The 27,927-nt window shown below is 34.5% G+C and overlaps 1 protein-coding gene across 3 annotated transcripts in view; it reads left to right on the top strand.

Annotated features, from left to right (window-relative positions):
* The window catches only part of LOC111060303 (potassium voltage-gated channel protein Shaw), a 153,323-nt gene that overhangs the window by 93,464 nt on the left and 31,932 nt on the right, over positions 1-27,927 (top strand). For all 3 annotated transcript variants that reach the window (XM_039445333.1, XM_039445338.1, XM_039445343.1), the window contains exons 3-4: positions 9,041-9,284; positions 13,384-13,501. In XM_039445333.1, the coding sequence (XP_039301267.1) occupies positions 9,076-9,284; positions 13,384-13,501 (327 nt within the window). In that variant the 5' untranslated portion in view covers positions 9,041-9,075. The remainder of the gene's footprint in view (positions 1-9,040; positions 9,285-13,383; positions 13,502-27,927) is intronic.

Here is a 27,927-nt window from a genome sequence, read left to right as displayed (position 1 = left end):
GCTTTTTGCAATAATGACTTATGAATCACTGATGGTGATGGATGAATTTGGTTTCAATTGTATCAACCAACCCTCTCTATTCTATCATAAAGTAAGTAAATATTATTTCTGTCATCTCTGATTCTATTAATCCGATGCTTCTCATAATTTGATTCTTATTCTGATATCGAAGCTTATAGATTGTTATCCCACTCTATTCTCTCAATTATTATTATATCGATTATATAATATTTTTAAATCCACGAATAGGAATTGAGAGAGCATCTCATACGTACTAGTAACTAGACTGCTGGCCTAGAACGAAGTACTGAAGAAAACGTGACTGAAGAAATTACATCTTGAGGCAATATAGCCGCCATATGTAATTTCGGCTCCAAATAATTGTAGGTACTGTGAGAGCTTACACTGATGCTATTCAACACATATGACAGAGGAAATGAATTATTCAGGATAGGGTTGCACCAAACGCGATGCTCTTGACGAAAGCACTACTGAAGAATGACGTTCAGCTTTCATCGTGTCATCTCCACTTATTTGACAGCATTGAGACAGTTGCAGGTTACACATATGCAATAAGACATGAAAGCTCTAATGTGACATATGATATTTGCAAGGCTAGGTTTCGCTCTAGAGTGCTATGAAAACTCATGTTCGACTGAATCTAGGTTGAATTCATTATTGAATACCTTGGACATTGAATTTGGTCATCAAGCATAAAGTTTGTCATATTGAAGGTGTAATTGATTTCAAGAAAAAACTCAATTGAAATGGGTTATCTTTCCGCTCAGTGAGTTTTCAATCCACCAATAATTTCCGCCTGTATTTTCACCTGGAACGATTTCGTGATGTAATTTCGTAGTTTTTAAATTGATAATTGATGGAAATTTGTGTAATTTTTCAATAGACCGATCAGTGTTTGAATTAAATATGGATAGCTACCTGTTCTTGACCTGGAAATTGTTTATCAATATCCAGTATTTATCCATTATATTATATTATCCAGTATCAATTTATACAGTATGAACCCATCTTTGAGAACTGGTGAAACTCAGTCTGTGTCCAAAATAATAAAAAATCCATGAATCTCAAGCATTTTCCTCTGAGATACTACTATTATGTTGGTTCAAGCAGCTAGTTTATTTTCAATTAACTGTGACGAGGAATCTGATGAGAGCATCAAGATTCTTCACAGAATAATGTTGGACGCAATAATTGCTACTCAGAGCATGATCAACTCAATTAAATTATTCCTTGAAAACGTAAATATTATCGAAATCACTGACTAAGATCCTGTCGAAAATAATCCTGAGTCTTAGAGCATCAGCGACTGCTTGCAATGATTATGTTTCTGATTCTGATTTATCATTTTTAATTTTTAATTTTTAATTTTTAATTTTTAATTTTTAATTTTTAATTTTTCATTTTTAATTTTCAATTTTCATTTTTCATTTTTCATTTTTAATTTTTCATTTTTCATTTTTCATTTTTCATTTTTCATTTTTCATTTTTCATTTTTCATTTTTCATTTTTCATTTTTCATTTTTCATTTTTCATTTTTCATTTTTCATTTTTCATTTTTCATTTTTCATTCTTCTTTTTAATTTTTATTTTAATTTTCATTCTATGTATTCAAGGAAAAGAGTTTTGGAGATCACTCTTCAGGCTTAGTATAGAGCTGTAGTTTATTGAGTTCCCCACTTATTTGATCTCGGTCAACTTTGCTTGAAGTGATTTCATCTTCTCGCTCCAACTTTGAACATATTGCTGTTATATGATTAGATTAGATTAGATTAGATTAGAGTTCTTTATTTATGTATGTCACAATATTTACTGACTTATACACTAATTTACATTAAATGACAGTAATGCTAATTATTCGACGAATTTTACAAAATATTGAAAATTGATTGATTGATTGATTGAGTACTTTATTTATGTAGATTACAATATATACTGTCTTATACACTTATATACAATAGCTTACAATACAGCAAAATTATAGATGAATTTACATGATATAGACTAAGAAAATAATTATTGAACTGTATATGATATGAAAAAGCAATTTGTAATATAATAACTATAGATAATAATTATATTGTTAAGCATCTACATAAATTGGCGGAGCTTTGGACATATCAATGTCCATTCTTCGGAAAGAATATTAAAAATATCCTCCCCACTAACTCTCTACCAAAACGTTAATTTCATTATTTAAATTTCATGATAAGATATGAAGAGAACCAGACTACACGATTATGATTATCAAGTTCATGTAAACTGTACTAGAGTTATCAATAGTAAAACTTCTATTGTATTGATGATCGTTGACAGTTTTATGTGGTATAATCTACAGAGAAACTGACTCTATGATCATGACTTTGCATTTCAGTTAATAGAATTATCGATGGTAAAGTTTCTATTGTGTTATTGTGTTATCGATAAATTCAATTGGATAAACTGACAGAATGTTGATTCAGAAATACTCTGTCAGAGTCTACTAAATTCATTCGGATAGGTTGAAAGAACGGAGGAAAGAGTAGATATAGAAGTTTTCCAAGATAGTTACTTTCTCCTTCATGGAAAGAAAGATTTCTCGCTAATTCATGAAACTTTAAATATAATTAGAACATTTTTAACGGTAACTGCTCCAAATAAAAGAGTTTTATTGAGAAACTTGCATTCCTGAATACTTTTTGGTGGTGTTCTATGTACTCGGGTTGAACTAAAATTTCTCGTAACCTTTTATTACTAATAATGGTCCATAACACAAAGTGTAGTGGCTCTGCCTATGCGCTGGAATGTCATATACCACGGAGTTAAGACACATGGTTTCTCTTTGTAGTTCCCTTTTCTGTGCCTATACATCATAGCATTACAATAGGATCAACTAGCTCGGTTTATTGGATGAACATTTTTGGGGTCACCTGCTTCATTATTTCTCAAAATTGAGAAGTGAATCTATCTATCACTTCAAATTGAGGAATATCCTTCCCATCTAACAATTGAGAATTCCATTCTAATTCGGATAATTGATATATCAAGTCATTTAGTAATTTGAAAGTTGTCACTATCCGGCATTTAAATTCTGTGACAATACACACACAATTCTCATCAGCTCTACATTGACTGGACAATTCCACACCACATCACTTTTTAATGCAATAATAAGAGATTAATACAGAAAGTCATTTCAGTATTCAACATTCATCAATAGAGTTTGTTGTGACAATTTTTCCTATCGTTACTATTCTTCGAAATTGAAATATACCTCACTGGTCGTTTCTACAGTGCCAGTTTAAACGCAATCTCTGTTTGAACTGGTTTAAATCCATATCAAGTCTAGATTGTTATAAATATGTGGTTCATTTGGTGTTGAAATCACCAGGTGATTCAATTATCTTTGAGTATCACTATGCAAATGGCCCCAAATGATTTAATATTCCAAATTCATCGATATTTGTTGATTTTACTCATCTTTTCTTATTCTTCTCTAGAATTATATGAGTACTGGTATACACGGTCCAAATTTTCTCATATCAAGTGAATTATAAGAGGTTTTGCAAGAGACCTCTCCTCCTTACACTTGAAATAACATCATGTTATATCAATTACACTATGTGTATTCTCTCTTGTTGAGTACATCTCGATGTATGTCAGTAATACTACTTGTACTATCCTCAGGACGAGGGTATCCACTTGTCATGCAGTAGCAAGGCCACTTACTTTCGCTTGCTTGCAATCAACGTTCATCGAGCAAACAAGGTTCGCTGTGACAGGGCCGCAAGCTAAGCATGGGTCTGATTGGCCTTACACCTGACGACGAGAGGAACAGTTGGAGAGTGTATAGCTGGAATCGGTGCACTGGTATTTAGAACACCAGTTGCTGAGACCGCATTGTTCACGTCCGCCCTTCGGATGTAACTCACTCAATCCGGGACCCTCTTCCCTTCCGACCACCAAATATCAGCATACCAAGCGATACGACGCGACAGCCGCGCGGCTCAGTTCATTGAGCTATCAACATGCAAACATCCGTCGCTTCTGCCGCTGCTGCAGCTACCGCCAATCTATTCACACGGTCACATACCTCTCCTTTCTCAACACAGCTCTCATATCGAATATTATCGGCCCGCACTCGACAGCAGAAGGGATCAGCTTGTACAGCGAGGAACAATGCTTGTCCTCGCCAAACTATTGCCATGAAATGTTGTTATTGCTATTGATGCGAAAAGGAGCTAGAGTCTGTTCATCTAAGGGAGAGAGACAAAACATGAAATTTGCGCTTGTATAAGTAGTATAAATTATAGTAGTATAAGTAGTATAAAGTATAGTAGTATAGGTAGTATAAAGCTACTCATATCAGCACATTTTATACTTATTTTTATTTATTTAATTATGATATACCCATTCAATATATTGATAGCTGATAAGTGTCGTCATTACTTCTATGCTCACAGAATTGCAAACTTCATGTTTTGTCTCTCTTTCGATGAGCTTACTACGGTAGTTAGGATAAAATACGATCTACGGATCTACCCTTATTTTGAGCGAACATTCTCATGTGTAGTTCTGATTTATCTTACACCAGAGATAATCGAAATAACCCTTAAAATATTTGCTTACTTTATGCTTACTCATACCACACTGTTATAAACATCACAATACAATACAAAGAAAGGATGATAGAAACACTAAACAAAACACTGATACACTGATACACTGATAGAAAGCTCTCTCAACTATGGTTTCGGTACTATATGCTCATATACAATGCATATGAATGTATACAATGTACTATGAATGCATTGAATCCTCAGTACTTTGGTTCCGAAATATAAAATGTATAAAAATGCGAGATGAGAGGATGTGGTGGATTAAATTTCTTGAGTATACACAATAATAACATCTTCATTTTTATTATTTTGTGTTTTTCTGGTGTTCACGGTCTTTCAAAATAGTTTTGTAATTTATAATTCACAATATAATATTGTAGTAAGCCTACTGGTTTTAGAAGTGAGACACTTCACAAATCTAAAATTATCACATAGCTTCCATTTCAACTAGTATCGGAATAATGGTAAAACGTTTTTTGTGTCTGGTACATATCGTGTTTCGTATTGAGCAACTGATAAATGAATGAATGGATAACTCAGAATGAAACTGGGCCCGAAAAGTTAGGATATATTGAATTTGAGTTGATAGCTCTATCCAGTATTAACTTATTCATAGCCTCTTTATAGAAATTCATTCCGCATCTCATCACAATGAGAATAATATTGTTTCCGAGATAGTGGTGATGATTACTAGTATCATACAAATTGGACTAACCTTAAAAAAGATGGAAAATTGAGGTTAATCAATTTTGTCTCGAATAGATCGGATAGTAGCCTACTGAACAAAATAGGATTTTTAATTTTCTAGTAGGATTAAAAAATTCAATTACCGTTGAGAGTAGAGGCTCCAAAGAGGGCATTAATTTTTTCATTGTGAGGCGTTTTTGTGATGTGCAACGAAAAAGTAAAGCGTTCGTCATCCATCAAAAAAGGAGCTTGAACTCGTATCTTGCACGGAAGCCTGTGGTGGAGAAATCTGCCCGGCAATTCCGCTCCCCACCTTTCACGCAAAGTGAAACTCACGTTCGCTCAACGTTTGAAAAATTCAGTGCATCAATTCGTATATATGACTTGGCCTGGATCGATTCAACTAGCCTCGGGCTTATCATATCACTACACAAAGACTTCTATCATAACGACACGAAACACACTACAGCCACGAAACCTTTTATTACACATGCATGGATATTGAGTGACTAATCACATTTCCCCAATGGCCGTACACAGATGAATGAGACTAGTTACTGTTGCATTAACCATCGCCGTCATTGTGACAATGATTCCGTCCTATCGATCTTTCTTCTACGGCAATGAGATCATTAACAGCATCATATGACATGCTATAGTTCACAGAGAGGAGATACTACATTAAATCATTACATTGGTTCGAATAGAACCTCATTGCCGTCTTGTTTGTAACATGGAATCATGCATATTTTTCCCACTTGATGAGTTTTTGAGAAAATGTAATCTTTAGGCGCTGGGTATTATCATGAGTTTAATAACTATTACAATAGAATAAAACAATTCGAATAAGTTTCTCTGCTAATACATGACAGAAATGACTAGTTCATTTCGATAATGCTGTTTTTGAATTATATTCATTCAAAGTTATTAAACTTGGGAGGAGTTTTTCCGATATCAATCACAGCTATCTCACCCATCATAATTTATTATCTCTCATAACTATCAAATTTGAATCTTCCACTCAACTCTCTTCATTCGTCCATTGCAATCCATTGATTTATTATAATTATTATTGAACGAAAATCCTAAATAAATGCTGCAAATCACCCCGAAGACCTCTGCTACTGCAGACATTGACAACAGGGCTAACAGCTGGATGGAAATTCGATGAGAACTACTATCCAAAAATTAGTTGCCAGCCCGGGAATCGAACCCGGTACCTCCCAATTGCCAGTCAGGAAAGCTTGCCCTTACACCAAACTGACAATCTCTGGATAGCAGCGCTCATTTTATACAAAGCCATAGTGGCCAACTAGTTACAGATGGAATTAAATAGAGAATGCATTTATTCAAATGCTAATTAATATATAATTATTATTGAACGAAAATCCTAAATAAATCCTAAATCCTTCGGGGTGATTTGCAGCATTTATTTAGGATTTTTGTTCAATAATAATTATATATTAATTGGCATTTGAATAAATGCATTCTCTATTTAATTCCATCTGTGATTTATTATAAATCGAACTCTTCTTTCCATCTTATGTGTCTCTTTTTATCGTAGAATGAAAACAAGTCACGAATTCACATTTCAAAATGAAGCTCGACAAGCTTGAGTTTCTCTACTCTTTGGAACGAAAATATTGAATTGCTGTCTCAATTTCCAACAGCTCCATCTGAAAATCAATGCTATTGAGAAAGCTGCGTTGAAATAGAGGAAACTGCAATACTACTGGAGTGACATCATGTATAAGAAACGGAAATTGTTCATCGGTGCGGGATTGATTTATCGAGAAAGGATGTCGATCGTGAAACCACTTATTTGTTGGGAAATAAAATAATAAATAAATCCTCGATATTGAAGCTAGACAGTGTGCGTCGGTTGAGTGTGTCGAGTGACTGAATAGAGTTGATTTGTTCCTCTTCATTAAATATTTTCTATCACTCTTCATTTTGTATGTGGTTTATACAATTATTCTCGTTATTTCATTTGCTCGAATAGGAAAAATTGGGTAATAATCAAATCAAATGAGTCGGTAAAATAATATTGGTAACTAAGAAGGTATGTTATTTTAGTTCAATTCATTATTAATATATTATAACCTCTTCATCTGTAGAAGTACCTGTAGAAAATTGTTGGCTACTTTTATGCGTACAATTGTATATTTTCACTCTTATACACTGACACTCAACTGCCCAGTGATCCAAAATTATTTCCAAACTCGAATTATATACCAGAGCAACATAAAATGCTCAATTTAAAACAGGGATTCAGAAAACTTTAAGAGGTAACAGCAGAATAGTAAGCCCCTTCAGAGACAAGCATAGACTTCCCGCAGCACATAATATATTGTATCATAGTATTCAATCTAAGCTATTTCTCAGCTACTAATTGTAAGTAGTTCATTTTAAGCGAATAATCTTGTAAATAGCGGAAATTTGGAGGCCTTCAGGAGACCTTTAGTAACAAGATTGATAATTATGAAGATCGTACTCTTCATGTGCCTGGTCTGCTTCCAGACATTGGCTACCATAGTGGCTAGCCTGTCCACAGCTGCACGGAACAATTCCGATGTTTCCATGGAGAAACAGGCTCTCAAAATTTTCAGCCACGAAATTATTTCAATGCTCGACCCATTTCAATATGTTTTAAAGTGGAAATCGGACTTTTTGAAGTGAAAAGTGAAATCTTAACCTCATTCTTTTTTGAAACTTTCATTTGTAAAAATTCGGGAGAAGACAGCTTTGGGCTATGCCTGTTGTCTTCTCCCAATCATATTATATATCATAATATTATGATTTGTGATTGTCAATGAAATAACTAAATAAATAAATAAATATGCACTGTAGGAGATCATACTGCAGCCAACCCCAAGTACTGCAGCTTTCTCAATTTTATACAATTCAGTTGTTCTCTATCTTTACCCATTCTTCTAAGAATTTCGGCATTAGTTACACGATCCATTCATGAAACACAGAAAATCCTCCTATACAGCCACATCTCATACGTCTCCAATCTTTTGGTTGCAGCTGCTGTCAGTATCCATGACTCAACTCCATATAACAATACCGAAAAAACATGGGAGCTCAAAAATCTATCTGTAGTATTCAACCCCAGATCCCTACTTTCGAAGACAATTATGAAGATAATAAACAGTTTTTTTATGAAAATTCTGTGTTGGATGAAATATATTCTATCTTATTTCTAGCCTGTGGATGTATTAGAAGTTGCTTCAATTCTTACTTTCCTTGCCCTAATTACTACCATATTCTATGAATGTATTGCTTTTCAAAAAAATTTTGGTACACCAATTTCAAGTTTTCTATACGTTTCAAAGTCCCCTGAGTCCAAAAACATCAGTTTTTTGTTAGTTGTTAGGATATTGTATGAGTTAGTGGCGTTGGTTTACATTTATTTATTTATTCACATACAAAATAATACAATCCAGGTAAAAACAACAGGCATTCGCCCAAAACTGCTCTAAACCTTAATTTGGAATACACTATCTAGAGGCTATGTAAAAATGACAACTTAATTCACACACTATTTTAAGTCCACAAAAAATTTATCTACTTTAATTCTGAATTTACCAGATTAATTAATTTCAAAATACAAATTCAAACAAAACTCTTCCTTCACAATCGCCAAAAATATTTAAAATTTCACTTAAATCCACATTGTTTGCTCTTGTATTTTGAATTTTGAAGGAATTGAAATTAATGATTTATTTGCACAGGAAGTGTTAGCTGGAGGTGAACGGGCACCATCGCCATGAACCTGCTAAACATGGACGCGGAGAACCGCGTGGTGCTGAACGTGGGAGGGATTCGGCACGAGACGTACAAAGCGACGCTGAAGAAGATTCCGGCGACGCGATTGTCGCGGCTGACCGAGGCGCTCGCTAACTACGACCCCATCCTCAACGAGTACTTCTTCGACCGGCACCCGGGCGTCTTCGCGCAAGTCCTCAACTACTACAGGTCAGTCGATTGCTTTAGGGTGACCTTTTACTCCAGTTGCCACATTTTCAATGTAATTCATAGAACGGAAATTCAGTCGCATAGTTGCTACATGCCAAAAAATATATATTTGATAACTCATTTCTTTGTCACTAAAGATACTAGAGTTACTAGGGATTATAAATAATATGGTTATACACGCTTTCACTCTTTTCACATTATGAATGTTTAATAGTGGAAGAGATTCTTTTCAAAAGGCGAATGAATTTACACAGAATTTCACACCGTTCAAGGATAATCAACTTTTACTGTCGCGTGTATACCGATTGAGTGGGGCTGCCAACTTTGTGAGACAAAACACAATTTTCCTTTATTAGAAATACATTATCACATATTTGAAATAGGGTAACAGGACTAAATGTCACTGTTCATTTCTTATTGTAAATATCTGTATTCGGGCAAACATCCTTAAAGAGCCCCTCCTCTTATCATGGAAGGCAATTCTTGATTGGATTTTTTTAGGCTAGAATGGAAATATCCACATATTGATCCACCTAGTAATTATATTGATCTCCACGATTCATACCATTTCCAAAGTGAACCAACTCAACTAACTCCACCTAAAAATGGTGGAGACAGTTTATTGTTCGTTCATCATGATAGAATAGTCTAGTTTTCAATTGGAACTATTCTATAATGTATCATTGATTGAGATAGGAACAGTAATGCTTGGGTAAACTATTATTTTGATTCAATCCCCTTCAAGGATTCCCGAGAAATATGGACTATTTCATGAGCTTGGTTTTAAAATGAATTCCTTGGAATCTGAACTTATCTATTTAGTAGGCTATATTCTTAGAGAAAATTTCTGATCATGATTGAATGAAAACGAATGCAATGCATGCTATGTTAATGATTTGAGAGAGTCGGCTCATTTTATTATGAAACAGATTATTCTTAGTGAAAAGTTGATTAGCGGGAAATTAAAAGGTTAATCGGTTCAACAAATTCATTGAGAAAATAAAATATCAGATTCGAGATAATACTATTCATATTCTAAGTTGTATCTTATTGAATAGATAGGCCCATTGATAATAAGTTTAGTTATCGTCACTCAGATTAAGAAATGGATTATATTGAATTCAACTTCCAATCTATATCTTTCTCAATTTTTATTCATATTTAATATTAATCTCGCTCGAAACTCGAGAAACGTTATCCGGTTGAACCAGGACAAATAAAGTATCTGAAAAACCACTCGATGATTGTAGAATAACAGACTACTGATCGAGTTTTTTTGACATCTTTGAAATAAACCTACTATTGTATCGCTAGGATTGTTTTCATTTGGGAAAATTTTCATAATATCATGACAGTACAATCCAAGAATGATATAATAAGGAAAGCAATATTAAGAAGGAGTTTATGAACGGAAGAGTTTTAAGAAAGAAATAAACAGGAAAGCAAAATTTAGGAGTTTATTACAGTATGCTATTATGATACTTCTGATATCAATGATTTCAAATCATGACTTCATTACGACGTATGATTTGCATGTGACTACTGTCACCAATCATGAAGGCGCAGAATAATATAATACAAATTATTCCAATAAGCCTTCTAGAAGCAGATAAAGAAAATTCTATCCATTCCCTTGGGCTACGGACTTCATAATAATTCATGAGGGTTCATACCACTCGCACAAAATACTGGAGAATTTCTCAATAAATTTGCACTGTTTTTATATTATGAAATTTTGCAGAGATCTCAAGCAGCATTATTAGCTGCAGTGGACCGTTCTTGTATGAAAGCCAGCCGCTGAGATGAGTTGTGCTCGCTTGAATCCTCTTGAGAAAGACTTCATCCCGTTGACTTTCCTCCCGACGATATTACTCGATTTCTTCACTAAGAATTTCTCTGATAGACGGTTCTTGTAAATTTCCAGTTATGAAAGCTCAAGTAAGAGCGTTGTGATAGTTTGTTAAATCCAGTGGAGCGTTGGATGAATTTTTCTGTAGAGTGAGTTTCTCAAAACCTGCTAACTATGACGTAACCAAAGTAAAACTTCTCAGATTATGAAAAATAATATCTTGTATGTTTCATGCAATAGAGAAAAATCTTACCTTGTGAGAAAACTCTTGCCCTCCTTCGAATCTCTATGAGCATATTCCGTTAAATTGAGTAAGAATTCAGTTCAAGTCTCAAAAAGTACCTATATTGTAAACAATAAATTACTATACAACATACTTGTCATCGTTACAGTCATTGTCGTTCTCATTGTAAATTGAAATTACTTATTATTATAACTCATAATTGAAACTTGATTCGACTCATTTAATGTAATATAATATACTAATATATTAAAATATAATAGAATATAATATATCAATGTAATATATAGAATTGAACTTCGTTCCTCCATCAGATCATAGAGCGATGTAGATGGAGATGAATTAATTCCACAGAAATAAGGGAGCTCATGAGAAATAATCTCCATGATTTACCCCTGACGATACAAATTAGTGTCATATATCGTATCATTGTGTGATATGATATTTGCAGAATAAGGTATGAAAATATAATATATTCAGTAATCAGAGAGCCCATCGCATTATTATACAAACCCCTGTATCATCAGGCATGATTTTTATGACCAAGAATAAAAAATTATGATCATTATTTGCATTTGGTTTATGTGTGAGTTTGTTCCATTCACGCAAGTGAAGTTTCCATTCCGTGCGAGTGTTGACTCTGTAGAATAATGGTTACACCCTTAAAATAAATTTGCTGGTAGTGGACGAGTGAGCAAGCGTTTTATAAAGGCGCGTTACACTTGTGCGTCTTATATTACCAATAAATCAGGAGAAACTCATAGTAAGATAAACCGTTTGATACATGATCTTCAAACGAGCGCTGCCGGCAAAATCCTCACGTTGTAAGCGCCGGCATGTGGGTATATACTTATACGCCGTGTGATTAACGTTTGAGACGAGAGCTGAAGTGCTTTAACGTAGATTGAAATTTTTGATAAAAGCTCAGTTGTGATTTTAGAACAGCCGGTAGCTATGTAGGGTGGCAAGGGGGTGATTTCACCAGCCCCTTCTTATCTACCAGCCCCTCTGTTTGTTATCTAAATGCACTTGAGGCACTTTGAGATTCCACGAAGCACCCAACAACGATATTGGACCTCAAACATGTTATCATATTCCAGAAATCATGAGACATTAATGTGTGCCATAGTATTCTATTACATTGGTGCCCCATATAACCCTTCCCTTGGGCGGGATTCCCTCATCCTCAATTTCAGTTACCAAGTCAGCTCTTCCTATCCAGATATAATATCGAATGAGCTCGTCCTTTCATGAACCCACCGTAATTACTTTATGGAATATGTTTCCCTGTTCTCTCAGATATTTAGATATTTTGAAATATTTTATTGTTCATGATTGAAAAATGATGTAGCTCTTGTAGAAAGCAATCACTTACAATATATTCCAATTCGTTTATTTCCTCTTCAATGATACAAACATGTTTGAATAATGGTAAAAAAATACAGAGGAAAAATATTTTCTCAACATGGACTATGTTGCCTTTGTGCGAAGAAGAGTCTGAATCGATTTTTCTCATTTGTGTAGAAGAAGTATTTGAAAAAATCAACTTATTAATGAAAAGATAGAATGATACAGAAGATAAAAAATACAGCAGTTTTAACAATATACAGTTTGTCAATTCATAATATCATGAAATTATTATATTCATGATATCCACTCATCTAGCAAACTCACTTCACGTCACGTCTCAATTTACGACGGTTACATAGCCTCCAATTGGACAATATATTTATAACAAATCGTAAGAAGCGATATTTTAGGCTTCCTGTGGTATTGGTCTCATCGAATTGTATTTGAAATGAATGATCATCAGAAAAACTTTTCAATGAAACTCAGACTCATTGTGACCAATAATGATCAAAGTTTATTGATTGAAAATAATAATATTGATTCAGCAATAATTATTATTAAAATTTTATGCTTTTCAGTTGAGGAGATGTGAAAGTTAAATTCTTCCAGAATTAACTTCAAGACTATAAGACTGTTTTTATCACTGTGTTTGTTGGCAGAACGGGCAAACTTCACTATCCAACTGATGTTTGCGGCCCGCTCTTCGAAGAGGAGTTGGAGTTCTGGGGTCTGGACGCCAACCAGGTTGAGCCCTGCTGTTGGATGACCTACACGCAGGTAACCAATTCAACAATCAATTTTAGAAAAAAACTATCACGAAAGAACAAAACTCAACTCCAATTGAATATCCAGCAATAGGCGTATCAGAATTCCAATTTTCATTTTCAACTTATTTGTTTCAAAATAAGTTCCATGTTCTCGATTTATATTCTTCAAAAACATTACAGAATATAAATTAAAGACTCAAACTATTTTGTGTTTATTTGAATGAATAGCTCAATTACACACTGGCCACTCTTATTTGATGTAGTGATCGGTTAATTTCCGAAAAGTGTTTGTGAAATTTATATTGTTTTTGTGGTAGAAATGGAATTCATCAGACATTTTCCATTAAACTATACATCCAGTAATATTATTTTGTTCATGCGATATAAGATTAATAAGTTATCAATCCTTCTCAATCCAAGCAAGGTTGCAAAACGTATCCCACCATCCCACATCAAACATCTGTCAATGAATAATGTTACTCAACCTCATTTATGTTACACAACAATGAATCATTCTCAAGTATGGAACTATTCAATTTGATATTTTAGTGATAAATAATGCTTCAGGCGTTCATAAATGTGCAGTGCTTATAAAGTTCCGATGCCTATTCAAGAAGTCGATCACTGTTTTTTGAAATTATTTTTATTGGCGTAAATTGAAAAGCTTTATTACAGAGAATATTTTTCAGTTAACTCTCACCGATGAATGGATAACTAACAATCAATTTTAGAAAAAAAACTATTACGAAAGAACAACACTCAAGTTCAATTGAATTGATATTCAGCAATAGGCGTATCAGAATTCCAATTTTAATTTATTTATCTCAAAATAAGTTCCATGTTCTCGATTTTATATTCTTCAAAAACATTAAAGTATATAAATTGGAGACTCAAACTATTCTGTGTTTATTTGAATGAATTGCTCAACTACAAAATGGCCACGCTTATTTGATGTAGTGATCGGTTAATTTCCGAAAAGTGTTTGTGAAATTTTTATATTGTTTTTGTGGTGGGAATGGAATATTTATCAGTCATTTTATTTACAATTCCATTCATTTTATTTATCATTCAATTTACAATTTATTATACATCCAGTAATATTATTCTGTTCATGCGATATAAGATTAATAAGTTATCAATCCAAGCAAGGTTGCAAAACGTATACCACCATCCCATATCAAACATCTGACAATGAATAATGTTACTCAACCTCATTTATGTTACACAACAATGAATCATTCTCAAATATTTTAAAATATTTTCTACCATATTTTTTTTAAAATATTTTCTACCATATTTTAATTTTAACTTACCATTATCTATATCTGATCATACCATTATTTATACTTATTTTCTCTATATAGGCTACCCCAAATTACATTTCTTTCAAGTAGGCTTTTTAATTGAAGTCATGTTTGTCTTTGCTGATTTGAATTGCAGGTTTTCTTTATTTATACTTCTTGTTTCAAATTCAGAATTGATTATTATATTTTTTATGATTATAGATATATGTGTAATGAGTGGTCGGTGCGCATTCTTGGATTGATTCTTCTCCAAGAATTGATAGGATATTTACATTGTTTTTAACCGATTGGTATTAGTTGATTGGGTTTTTGAATGATTATTGCTATGATTTGCACTCATAATTATCACTGACACTAGTAAGTTAGTTGTGGAAATGATCTATTCTACTATGACTAAACATCTTGTAGTCGAAACTATCTGGCAAGTTGATCTCTCTTATCAATGAAGGCAGTACAGTATTGAAATTATCTTGTTAATGTATATCTGTACAGTTCCACGGTACAACGCATTCTACTGAATTGACTATATACACTGTTATTCTGTTTTAAAAGCAGTTTTATCTTTTCAACTGATAGTCCTATAGCTTTCTGAATTCCGCAACCGATCCATTTGTTTATTATGCTTTCTTCTTTCATTTCTGCCAAGCCCAATCAAGTAAGTGAAATCTCTCACTAAAATAATATCTCACTAAATAAATGATAATTTAAAGAAGTCTACATTGCTTTATGTGGAATCATATAATTAGTTATCACCCAATTACCATGCATGTTGATATGATGGTTGGCTGGTAATGTATAAATTAAATACTGTTACGATTATTTTTCAAGCTTATCATGTCTAAGATTAGAGAAAACTGATATTATGTACTTATATTCCTGACTGTAACTGAATTATTCTATTTGATGAGCGGCTGGTAAGATGATCTTACGATTCTCAATTTCTCAATGAACTATTGCATTAATTCCTTGAAAGTTTATTATCAAAATGTAAGGGGTCTCAGAACGAAGACTCATGGTTTCCTTCAATCGGTGCTTGCCTGTGATTATGATATGATTTTGATAACGGAAACTTGGCTTAATTCTAGTTTTGTTGATTCTGAACTTTTTGATGAGAGATACACTGTTTATCGTAGAGACAGACCTGGTAGCGACTCTTGTCGTGGTGGAGGTGTGCTGATTGCCGTTCGTAGGGACATACCCTCGGAGGAATGTTTTGATATTAATTCGTCTCATAATCTCAGAAATTCAGAGAATCTGATGATTCGTATTCTATTACCCACTTGTCCTATATATATTAACATTGTCTACTTTTGTAATAATGCTCTCGTAGGTGACTTTGAATCATATTTTGATCACATCGAATCATACTCTCATATAATTAAAGATAAATTGTTCATAGCTGGTGATTTCAACTTACCTGAAATAACTGACAAGGATTTTGATTCAATGAATGGTACTATGTGTGCAAAAAAGTTAAACAATTTCTCAGGATTTTTTGATCTTCAATCTTATAATAATGTTAAAAATGCCAATGGCCGTACACTTGATTTGGTAATGTCTAGTATGCAGATTGAAGGGCTCAGACATGAGTCTTTGCCTTTGGTCCATGAAGATGTTGAACATCACCCAGCTCTGAGCATGGAATTGCTGACGGGTGTCCAGTTGAGTCGGGGGAGTCATCAGCATCAATCTGATGGGGAGTTAAAGTATGATTTCAGGAGAGCGGACTATCTTTCTCTTTACAATATCCTTAGAGATTATAATTGGCAGGTTCTTTATAGTATTAAAGATGTTGATTCAGCGGTAGATCTTTTTTATTCAATCATTTATTCATGTTTTGATCTCACCATCCCAAAAATACGTGTCAATGCAATTAACTCGAAGTATCCTCCTTGGTTTAATCGGAATATCATACAGATGATTAAGAGGAAAAACAAACTCGCACGGAAGAAAAATTTTTCGGCCTATCATAGAAATCGGTTCAACGATATTAGAAGAGAGCTGAAAAATCTTATATCCCGTTCTCATGATGAGTATATGACTAGGGTACAGAGGATGAAGAGGATGAAGTATCAAGGGTGAGTCGAAGGAGTTCTGGAAGTTTGTGAATAGTAAGCGTGAGGCTAAGGGGATCTTTCAGAGAATGGAGCTCGGTGATAGGGCCTTTGTGGGATCTGAATTGCCCGATGGTTTTGCTGAGTACTTCAAGTCGGTTTATACTCCAATTACTTGCACCTTTAGTGATAACGTGAATCAGATTAGTGAGGAAAATGGAATTAGAAGGGATTTGGCTTCCAGTTCATTAGCTGTTTCATCAGTTTCTGTTGAGAGCATAAGGAGGGCAATTAACAGAATGAAGCCACTCACTACTCCTGGTGAGGATGAGGTTCCTGCATTCATAGTGAAAGGTTGCAGAGATGTGTTGGTTGACCCATTGAAATATATATTCGATTTATCTTTGGCGAAAGGTTTATTTCCTACAAGGTGGAAGATTTCCAAGGTAATACCCATTTTCAAGTCTGGCAGAAAGTATCTAATTGATAACTATCGTCCGATCTCCCTGCTTTCAGTCTTTGCAAAGGTTTTTGAGCGTGTTTTGTATGGTGAGATTTTGTGTTACTCCCGTCCTCTGATATCGGACTGTCAACATGGGTTTCTCCCTGGAAGGTCTGTGGTCACCAATTTGATGGAGTTCACTATGGATGTTTCGAGGGTAATGGATTCTGGAGGTGAGGTTGATGTCATTTACACAGACTATGCAAAAGCATTTGATCGTGTTGATCAGGGAGCACTGTTGAGGAGACTTGATGATTTGGGTTTTTGTGTGCAACTTGTGAATCTTTTCAGAAGTTACTTATTCCATCGTACCAATTATGTTATGGTCAGGTGTTCTAGATCAACTCCCTTTTTCAGCACTTCAGGAGTTCCACAGGGGAGTGTACTCGGTCCTCTTTTATTCCTTCTATTGATCAATGAACTGCCTCTCCAGTTAAAGAAAGCAAAATGTTTGATCTTTGCTGATGATGTAAAGCTCTACATGGAGATTACTAACTCCAATGATTGTAATTTGTTGCAGCAAGATCTTGACAGATTGGCTAGATGGTCTTCTATCAATGGACTTGACTTGAATGTTAGGAAGTGTAAGTGTATCTCATTCTCTAGAAAAAATTTGAAGATGAACTTTTCTTATGAAGTACATGGTATGAATCTGGAAAGAGTCGATACATGTAAGGATTTGGGTGTAATCTTTGATAGCTGTCTCAGGTTCTCAGTGCACATGGACTATAGCATAGCTAGAGCCAATAAAATGCTAGGTTTTGTTATGAGGAATACAGCTAACTTCAATAACCTTGATGCAATATGTACTGTTTATGTGTCATTGGTCCGGAGTGTGTTGGAATATTGCTCTGTGATTTGGAACCCTTATACTGATTTGTGTACTCATGGTCTTGAGGTAGTTCAGAATAAGTTTTTGAGGTTTCTCTATTACAAGCGCTTCGGCCAATCCTGTCCTTTGGGTTTTCCTACAGACCGTTTGAGAAGTACCTTTCACTTTGTATCATTGAGATTACGACGGGAGAGAGACTCATTGATTTTCGTGCATGGTCTGTTAAGGGGTCGATTTTCTTCTCCTTCGCTGCTCTCACTGATCAGGTTCCATGTTCCTGCGTTCAATTCCAGAGATCATCCCACCTTTGATATTATCAGATGTAGAACGGTCAGTGGTTACAATGCTCCCCTGTTTAGGTCTCTTCGATTATACAATAGGCTTAATAATGCATTAGATTTTTTGATTCAGACAGTGTGTTCAGGCGGGACTTGAATAAGATTTATGTTTGTTGAGTTTTGTCTTTTTTTTCTTTCCTATGTATTACATAATTTATTAGTGTTTTTATTTATAAGTTTCATATTTGCAAAGTTTCCATAATTCTCTTTTCTTCATTTCTTTTTTCTTTTCTTCTTGAATTTTTCAGTATTAGTTACATACTTAGTTCTTCTTCTTTTATCTGTTATACTATAAGTTTCATATTTGCAAGGTTTTCTATTATTTTTTGTTGTATTTTGTTTTTTCTAAAACTCAATAGTATATTAGTTAAGAAGTTATTCTATTTTCATTTTAATGTATTGTATTTTCAAATTGTATTATGCTCAATGTGTGTTATGAGGGCAATAATGGGATTCAGTTCCTGGTGCCCTCAAATATGTAAATTTTCAAATAAATAAATAAATAAATAAATCAAGTATGGAACTATTCAATTTGATATTTTAGTGATAAATAATGCTTTAGGCGTTCATAAATGTACAGTGCTTATAAAGTTCCGATGCCTATTCAAGAAGTCGATCACTGTTTTTTGAAATTATTTTTATAGGCGTATTCAAAAAATTGAAAAGCTTTATTACAGAGAATATTATTCAGTTAACTCTCACCGATGAATGGATAACTAGCAATCAATGGGAAGAAGAAATTCTGAGAATAAATTTGATAAACTGTTGAGATTGATCAAGTTTGTAGAGAGGCAATTCAAGTCTCTTCAATTGTTGATATTGAATTCTGATGAACCGCTCTTCAACATAGAGACTGAATATACGTGGGAAGTAAACAAATCATTGTTCAGAATCGTCAATTAATAATTGAACATCCGGCGAAATTTTTGTAACACTTGAATAGGAATGACAATGGAACAAAATTGCCGGCTGAGTTTTTCTGAGAACTCTTTGTTTCCGGCAACCATGTTGTGAAATCACTCGCTATTCAAAATATTGGAGCCAATCAATCTTTCTCTTTACTCAGGGTGCTCTCGGCCACACTCTGCCCTCTGCCTCTTGTTATCAATCTCTTGCTCTCACACGCACAGTCTCTCTCCAGCTCTTCCAATCAACTTTGCGCAGAACCACTGTACATACTGCAAATGAGATTCTAAAATCAGCAGCTTTAGCGATGAGCTCTTCAATAATTCTCGCCAAAACCGATGGGCACGAAGAAGGCTTCGCTCCAGTCAGCTTAGGCAAACAGACATATGTTTGCATTCTACATAGCAAATCGTTTCCGAGCTTTATGATAATAAGCCCTTCGCTATCCTAGCTGTACGTGCAAGTCAAAAACTTGGAGCCACCAGCGGGAGAAAGTGACAGTAGAAGAGAGAGTGTGTGAGAGAGGTGGAAGCAGCAAAATGCTTATACTCGTATAAATCACTGATAGAACTGGATCTTGTCGATCTCATACAAAGATCTACAACTAGTAGAAAAATATTGGAAGAATCAGTTCCTCGTAACATTTGAAAATGAAAAAGAAATTGTCATCTAGGGGACATTGGTGATGATTATTGTACGTGACCTTCAAACAAGAACTTAACTCATTCTTGATCTTTTAATATCGTTCGGCCTATAAATTGTAACATATTAAATCTGGGTAGACAAAAAGCCCTAACAGAAACAGTAATAGGTCTGAAATAAAGTAACTGGCTAATATCGCCAAATAGATAATAACTAAGATTAGATAGCATCAGCTTATTCTGGCTAAATGGTACAAGAACCTAAAAAGGATTTGAAGGAAGTTTATTGCTCATAAATAGATTATTATATAAAATATTTGAAGATTGAGGTTATGTACATGTATTCACGGATCGGTGACCTAGAGATCGATCAAACCGAGGAACGTAGAATCTGACCAAAACCCCTTGGCAGAGCTTTATTGCAATCAGATGGTGTGCAATATGAAAAAACACCCGTCCACGTGGCTAATTATTAGGTAGCATGGAATTAATATTAATGTATAGAATATTAACTAGCATGCAAAGAGCATAAATAAAAAACCAAATAAAAATAATTTAATGTATTCAGGAAATAAGAGTTACCAGGCGCATGAATACCGAATAAAATTTGCATGCACCAATAGTAAAACGGCAGTTAATAGGCGGCAACTGTAGGCCAGTTCAAAAATATTTCTATATATTTATATAAATGTACTAGTTTTTGTATTATAAGTTTGTATAATCTATGTTATCGATTGGCTCGAATGCAAAGAAATTATTAATCATATAATCTAAGCAATATTTTGGCATTTTTTGTAAGATCTATTTGAACTAATGGCGGAGGACTAAGATATTTAAATTTTATGCTAATTTGAAAGTCGGAAAGAGGATCTGTAAAACTTGAGAAGGAAGAACCAGAACTCGCCAGCCAAATGCCACCATAAGAGGACCCCAAATATTTTAGAGCGAAGTACCTTACTAATGATTTTGTAAAAGTTAAAGTTAAAGTAAATTATTAAATTTCTTAAAAGACTTCGTGATGCTATTGTGAAGCAGAAGTCATTTTCATTTTTGAATTAAACTTATAATCCCTTGGAGGAGACGATTCCGGCTACCATATTCCCGGACCGCATGGAGTTGGATCGACATCGGCGGCTTACAAGAAGATTTTCGACACGTGAGTGATTAAATTTGAATTTAGTGATGGGCGCCCTAGTGCTTCGAATTAATCTGATGATCAAAGCTAGCTCGCCGAAAGGGTTTTATTATAAATTGAGAAATTAATAAGAGTAATACTTGCGCAAGTAAAATTAGTATTAAAGGTATTTATTTGAAAGAAAAATATAGATCAATATTTTAGAAATTTCTATTTAATCAAAGAAGTACGAAATCTAGGCTATTAAAACATATGCATATAATATTTAATTTTTTGCAATACAATTTGCGATAATTTATTATAGTTCTAATTCACTAGATGAATGGCTCTACCTATTCCGTCAGGTGCCGAATCTTGCACCCTGAGATAAAAATATATATCGATACAAATAAATCTACTAAATACTAGAGATTTTAATATATATATATATTTGGATTATTAGTGGCTAATTTATCAAGCTGATCTTAGAGCACATATTTTTTGATTGAATTATCCAAGTCGACAAGTATTAGCAAGTGCATATCGCAGCTACATGCAACAGAATGCATATGATTTTAAGATAAAGGCACATGGTAATGATTCGTGCCATAAATCTAGAATATAAAGTTTAGCCTGTGATATTTTTATTGATTTCAATTATTGTTCTATTTTTTATATTATATTTTTTTATCGCTCTATATATATATTTTTTGCCTCGATTGATCTTTGCATTATTTATGTAATATATGTATGACTTTTTCATGGTGTGCAATTTATTTTTTATTCCTCACCACTATAGTATAAGTATCATTTATATATATATTTATTATTTATTGAATTACAAGAGTTATTGGAGAAGCCCATATCTAGGCCTATCAAGATTTTTTAAGACTGAATACTATTAGAAAACCACGACCTAATTGTATTAAATCTCATGCTTTACCGACTGATGCCAAGCAGGAGGCTAATCGTTATTTAAATATAAAGAATAACGTGACACAAAGACATGTCGCCCAACGTGATAGGCCACGGATACGACACAAAGACATGTCGTACCAACGTGGGACTGATGATGAGAGCCAAGCTCATTAAATAATTATTTGAAATTAAGTCAATAACCATATTGAAAATTATAGATAACTTATACGAGTTGTGAGGAAAACTGGCGAAGAGAAATTTGTATTACTTTTTGGGGAATCAATAGCTTTAAATAAAGAGAAATTATATGTTTTAAAGAAAATTTTATATTATTAGTACTGTGAAAAATTACATGTTTATAAAGAGAGATTATATTTTATAAGCCTAAACTGCTATTACTTTCTAGTCAAAAATATATTAGGTGTTTAAGCCGGTTGGAAAATAAGTCGCAGCCTGTAAACTAGCCAAGAATAAATCAACAAAACATTGGGGGCGCTAGAGCATTGTAAAAAACTTAAGCATAAATACCTTGTTGTAAGAGTATCCAAACACTTTACACATCACTGTTCACTGTAAGTCCCGGTTTGTGTCTCTTTTTTAAGCATTCTCGCTTATCATTTTTGTCACTGTTTAATTAGCATTTATCATATTTGACATAATGAATCACACTCCCGCAAACTCTGAAGTTTCATATATGTACGGCGGTTGCACAGATCCCACTTTGTCGACTCCAAGCACATCGAACCCCACCACGGTAGATGCCAATACGCCACGAGAAAGGGAACCAGGAAGCGTCGGGTCGATAGTCTTCGATCCACCAGGTCTGCAACCTCTATCATCCACTCGAATCGACGCCGCTGACACACCATTGAATCAACGGATAGTAGAGATCAACTTTGAAGGGGGCGAGGAGCAGCCTGCCGAACCCGCATCTCCAGAGGCCGAGTCACATCTGAGCAAACAAAGTCTATTTTCAGTCACAGAGCTAGATCCTTTTCAAAAAGTAATGATGGAACAAACTAGCAGTATGTTCAATATTATGCTACAAAACACAATGGACAAAATGATGCAGGAGATTAAAAAAGAGAATGTGGAAATGAAAGAGGCAAATAAGCAAACAATGGAACAGGGCATGAAAGAGACAGCGGGCGCTATAAAATCAGTAGAACGACGGTTGGATACTATTGAGGCTAAAGTAGAGAATCATAGGGAAGAATTAAAAGCAATGATAAATCTACAGAAAGAAAGTCAGGATAAAGTTACGGCAGGATTATCGGAAAGGTTGGATACGGTTACATGTGAGCTCAACGAAAGGATAGATAACCTAACCATACAAATCACTACACCCATTCAGGATATAACCAATAACATTAAGGCCGATTGCCACCAAGAAATCCATAAACAAATTACCGTTGCCAATCAAAACTTAACAACTACAGTTGACAAAAATATTAACAATATTAAAGAAATACAAAACAAACAGATTAATATGTCCACAAAAATGAACCAACTGCAAGGTAGCATCAATCAAAACACTGAAACCTGTAAAGCTTTAAATGGAACTCTACTAATTCAAAAATCCACTCTGACTCAATTAAATCAAGAAGTAAACGCAAATAAAATTACACATAATAGTCAATGGCAGATAACACAGGAAAAAATAACAGCATTAGAAAATCATATTCAACAACGACCTCAAGGGATTCAAACAGACAACCTCAACGTACATAGTATATTACAAGGACTAGGAAAATTTGATAATACTGATCGCCATTTGCAACCTCAACCATTCATTGATCAGATAAAATTAGTACAAACTCTTGCACCTACCTCTTGGAATTTTTGGCGTCTTCGTTTGACTAATTTATTGGTTGGCGAACCCCTGATGTTCTTTCGGAGTAGAGCCCATGAATTTACATCATTGGATGAGTTTGTCGCTGTCTTCCTGGAACAGTATTGGAGCAGAAGTAAACAGTTGGACGTGCTAGCGGACATCATATCATGCGATTTCAACCCTAATTTAGACGGTGCATGTACCACTTTCGTCACTGCCCTACAGTTTAAAAATTCTCAATTGAGCGAGCCCATTAACGAATCGGCATTAGCAAGTATTATTTTAAAGAAGCTACCGTATCAAGTTAGAATGGCACTCGCCACACAACCCATTACTGATTGTAAGCAGCTGATAAATCATTTATATGGCATACAGTCTGCAATGGCAATATCAAACCACCGCTCAGACCAGAGATACGCACCAAATCAATATAATTCAAAATTTAATCAGCATAACAGCCAAAATTATGAACCGGTATCATATGATCGCTACCGATCTGCTCCTCAATTTGAACGCCGCTATGAGCACAGGCAAAATGGTAACTGGAATAATGAAAAATTTCAAAATCGTACAACCAACCACTATGCCCAGCAGAGCAATCGTAAGAATCACTATGATGGCCGTGATTGATTAAACTCAAATAATAATCACACTCAGAACAATTACAACAGAAATTATAAACCGCCACCTCAACAAGTAAGTACAAATTATACACTAGCACATGCAATAGGATTGAATCAACAAAAAACACGGAATCCAGCACCCAACGACCCGCCACCAGATATACAGAAAACTACAGCTAAAAACCTACGAATATATGATACCCCTAATATAGCAATACAAGACAGCCTACCACAAAAAATCGCCGCCAAACATGCAATTAAAACACCCCGAAAGTACCAATCCCTACTAAGTATCCTGTTCCCCGCCGACGATCCATCACCGCAGGTAGAGCAGCCCGCACATCAAGAGACCGCCACCATACTACCCGCTTTGAAAGTCACACTCGCGCATCAAGAGACCGCCACCGCACCCGTGCATCATTCAACCCCACCAAGGCACCCCAAGGAACCCAGGATAGAGGACCAAGAGGACGGACTACCGGATAAGAGGAGCGACCACCGCAAGGCCCGGAGACGGAAGCGCCCGAGGACACCGGACGGCCGACATCAGGACGAGGAGGACGACATTCGGGAGAAGAGCATGCACCGCAAGGCCCGGAGGCGGAAGAAACGGAGGAACCGCGCGCGCCGATGGAAGCCGCATGCACGCTTCAAGAGGCAAAGACGAACACCGGACCGACACCGAGGAGGACAGGAGCGGACCGACGGCGTGCATCCGCGGCACATACGCTTCAAGAGGGCCCAATCAGCGATGTGACCGGCAAAATGGATCGAATGAATGGATTAAAACTGGAGCTACCGATAGGACTACTATGGATTCGTGCATGGGCAAACAAGGAAATGGAAGATGGACTAATGAAGAATGGAAAGTGGCTAATAAGATTGGAAGAATTAAAAAATAATATTAAGAAAGTGAAAGTACCTGGATATGATATGATGAGATATTATACTATTGAAAAGATGATAAATGTTTTGTTATGGTGTTTAATATTTGTTATGATGGCTGTGATAATATTGAAAAGTGATGCTATAATTAAGACCATGTTATTGTTGAAAGAATTTATTAGTGTTGATTGGAAGTGTTATATTATTGAATTGTTTATTATGATGATGAAGCCTAATAATGAATTTAAGTGGAAAGTATCGGATGAAGATGATTGGAAGCTTTATATTATAAAGTCGTTTATTGGTGTAACTAGAATTATAAACAATGCCACTAAAGTGAAATTATCGAGACTCAACGGAATAAATAGAAATAACAAGGAAGAAAACAGAACCAGATCAAGGAATTGTTTTAAAAGATACACAAGATACCGAGGCTTTAAATTCATGATGAAAAATTATCAACTAGGACAGCCTCAACAATCAACAGCAGATAACCTAACCGGCCTTGTAGCTATAACAAGCAGAAAGTCAAAAGATACGGGAAGACCACAACAATTCTACATGAAATATCTTCGAATTTGAAATAAATATGATAAGAAATCAAGGAAAACATTATTATCAAACCGATTACTAACCTTCCTTAATAAATTTAATCTTGGTATAGGACCGCATGGCAACAATCCAGTGTTTTAATTCCTTCCAACCGTTAGAAGCCTGCAATAAGAAAAAGAATAAATTTTAAATGTGTAATTAAATTATATACATCAGATAAAAAAGGACACAAGCGGGGATAATAAAATTAAAATTTGTTAATTACCTTTTTAAGAGAAAAAATGAGCAGTTAGGTTAGTTATGAAAGTCGACAGCAAATTCTGATGTAACATGTAGCACTATGAAATGTAGAACAGCGACCAGCTGAGCAAAGCCACCTAAATCAAATATGTGACGTCTGTTGAACATATGTTTATAAAAAGAAATACTGTACCCAAAAAGTTATTTATTATTGTTATTTATTATATTTATTAATGTCGATATATTTATTTATATGTTTTATATTTATTACTTTTAATTATGCCACGTTTGTTACCTGAAAAAGACTTAAAGTGAATACCAGCTACCAAAACCAAAGAGCCATTAGCAAAAGAAAAGTATTGTACCTGATGTATAGAAAATTATTTATATTAAGACCTAAGAAATACTATAAGATATAAGCCCAGAAGTTTTGTGAATCGAAATTATTGTCTAAAAGGAATCATTTGTGAGAATTATGAAATGTGTGTAGTTAGGTTGGCGGCCCTGCAAGCGGCGAATTTAAAAATTACTATATGTTAAGTGTTGTCAGGAGGAGTACGTTTAGAAGTTTATATTTATGATATTTTATGTGTGTTGAGGAGGAGAATTTGTTATTGTATTTGATAAAGGTATAAAGGAGATGCAGCAAATATGTCTGCGAACTGTGATAGAAGTATGAGAGTATAATTTATAAATAAAGTATAGTGTATATCGATGTATTGAAGGGTGGGTTTTCATTAAAAACATTGTGATTCTCAAATATTTTGAATTCAAACCCAGGGGCGCGTGTAACATATTAAATCTGGGTAGACAAAAAGCCCTAACAGAAACAGTAATAGGTCTGAAATAAAGTAACTGGCTAATATCGCCAAATAGATAATAACTAAGATTAGATAGCATCAGCTTATTCTGGCTAAATGGTACAAGAACCTAAAAAGGATTTGAAGGAAGTTTATTGCTCATAAATAGATTATTATATAAAATATTTGAAGATTGAGGTTATGTACATGTATTCACGGATCGGTGACCTAGAGATCGATCAAACCGAGGAACGTAGAATCTGACCAAAACCCCTTGGCAGAGCTTTATTGCAATCAGATGGTGTGCAATATGAAAAAACACCCGTCCACGTGGCTAATTATTAGGTAGCATGGAATTAATATTAATGTATAGAATATTAACTAGCATGCAAAGAGCATAAATAAAAAACCAAATAAAAATAATTTAATGTATTCAGGAAATAAGAGTTACCAGGCGCATGAATACCGAATAAAATTTGCATGCACCAATAGTAAAACGGCAGTTAATAGGCGGCAACTGTAGGCCAGTTCAAAAATATTTCTATATATTTATATAAATGTACTAGTTTTTGTATTATAAGTTTGTATAATCTATGTTATCGATTTGGCTCGAATGCAAAGAAATTATTAATCATATAATCTAAGCAATATTTTGGCATTTTTTGTAAGATCTATTTGAACTTAATGGCGGAGGACTAAGATATTTAAATTTTATGCTAATTTGAAAGTCGGAAAGAGGATCTGTAAAACTTGAGAAGGAAGAACCAGAACTCGCCAGCCAAATGCCACCATAAGAGGACCCCAAATATTTTAGAGCGAAGTACCTTACTAATGATTTTGTAAAAGTTAAAGTTAAAGTAAATTATTAAATTTCTTAAAAGACTTCGTGATGC

The sequence above is a fragment of the Nilaparvata lugens genome, chromosome 1, assembly GCF_014356525.2.
Source record: "Nilaparvata lugens isolate BPH chromosome 1, ASM1435652v1, whole genome shotgun sequence".
Lineage (NCBI taxonomy): Eukaryota > Metazoa > Arthropoda > Insecta > Hemiptera > Delphacidae > Nilaparvata > Nilaparvata lugens.
This window is presented reverse-complemented; position numbering and strand designations above follow the sequence as displayed.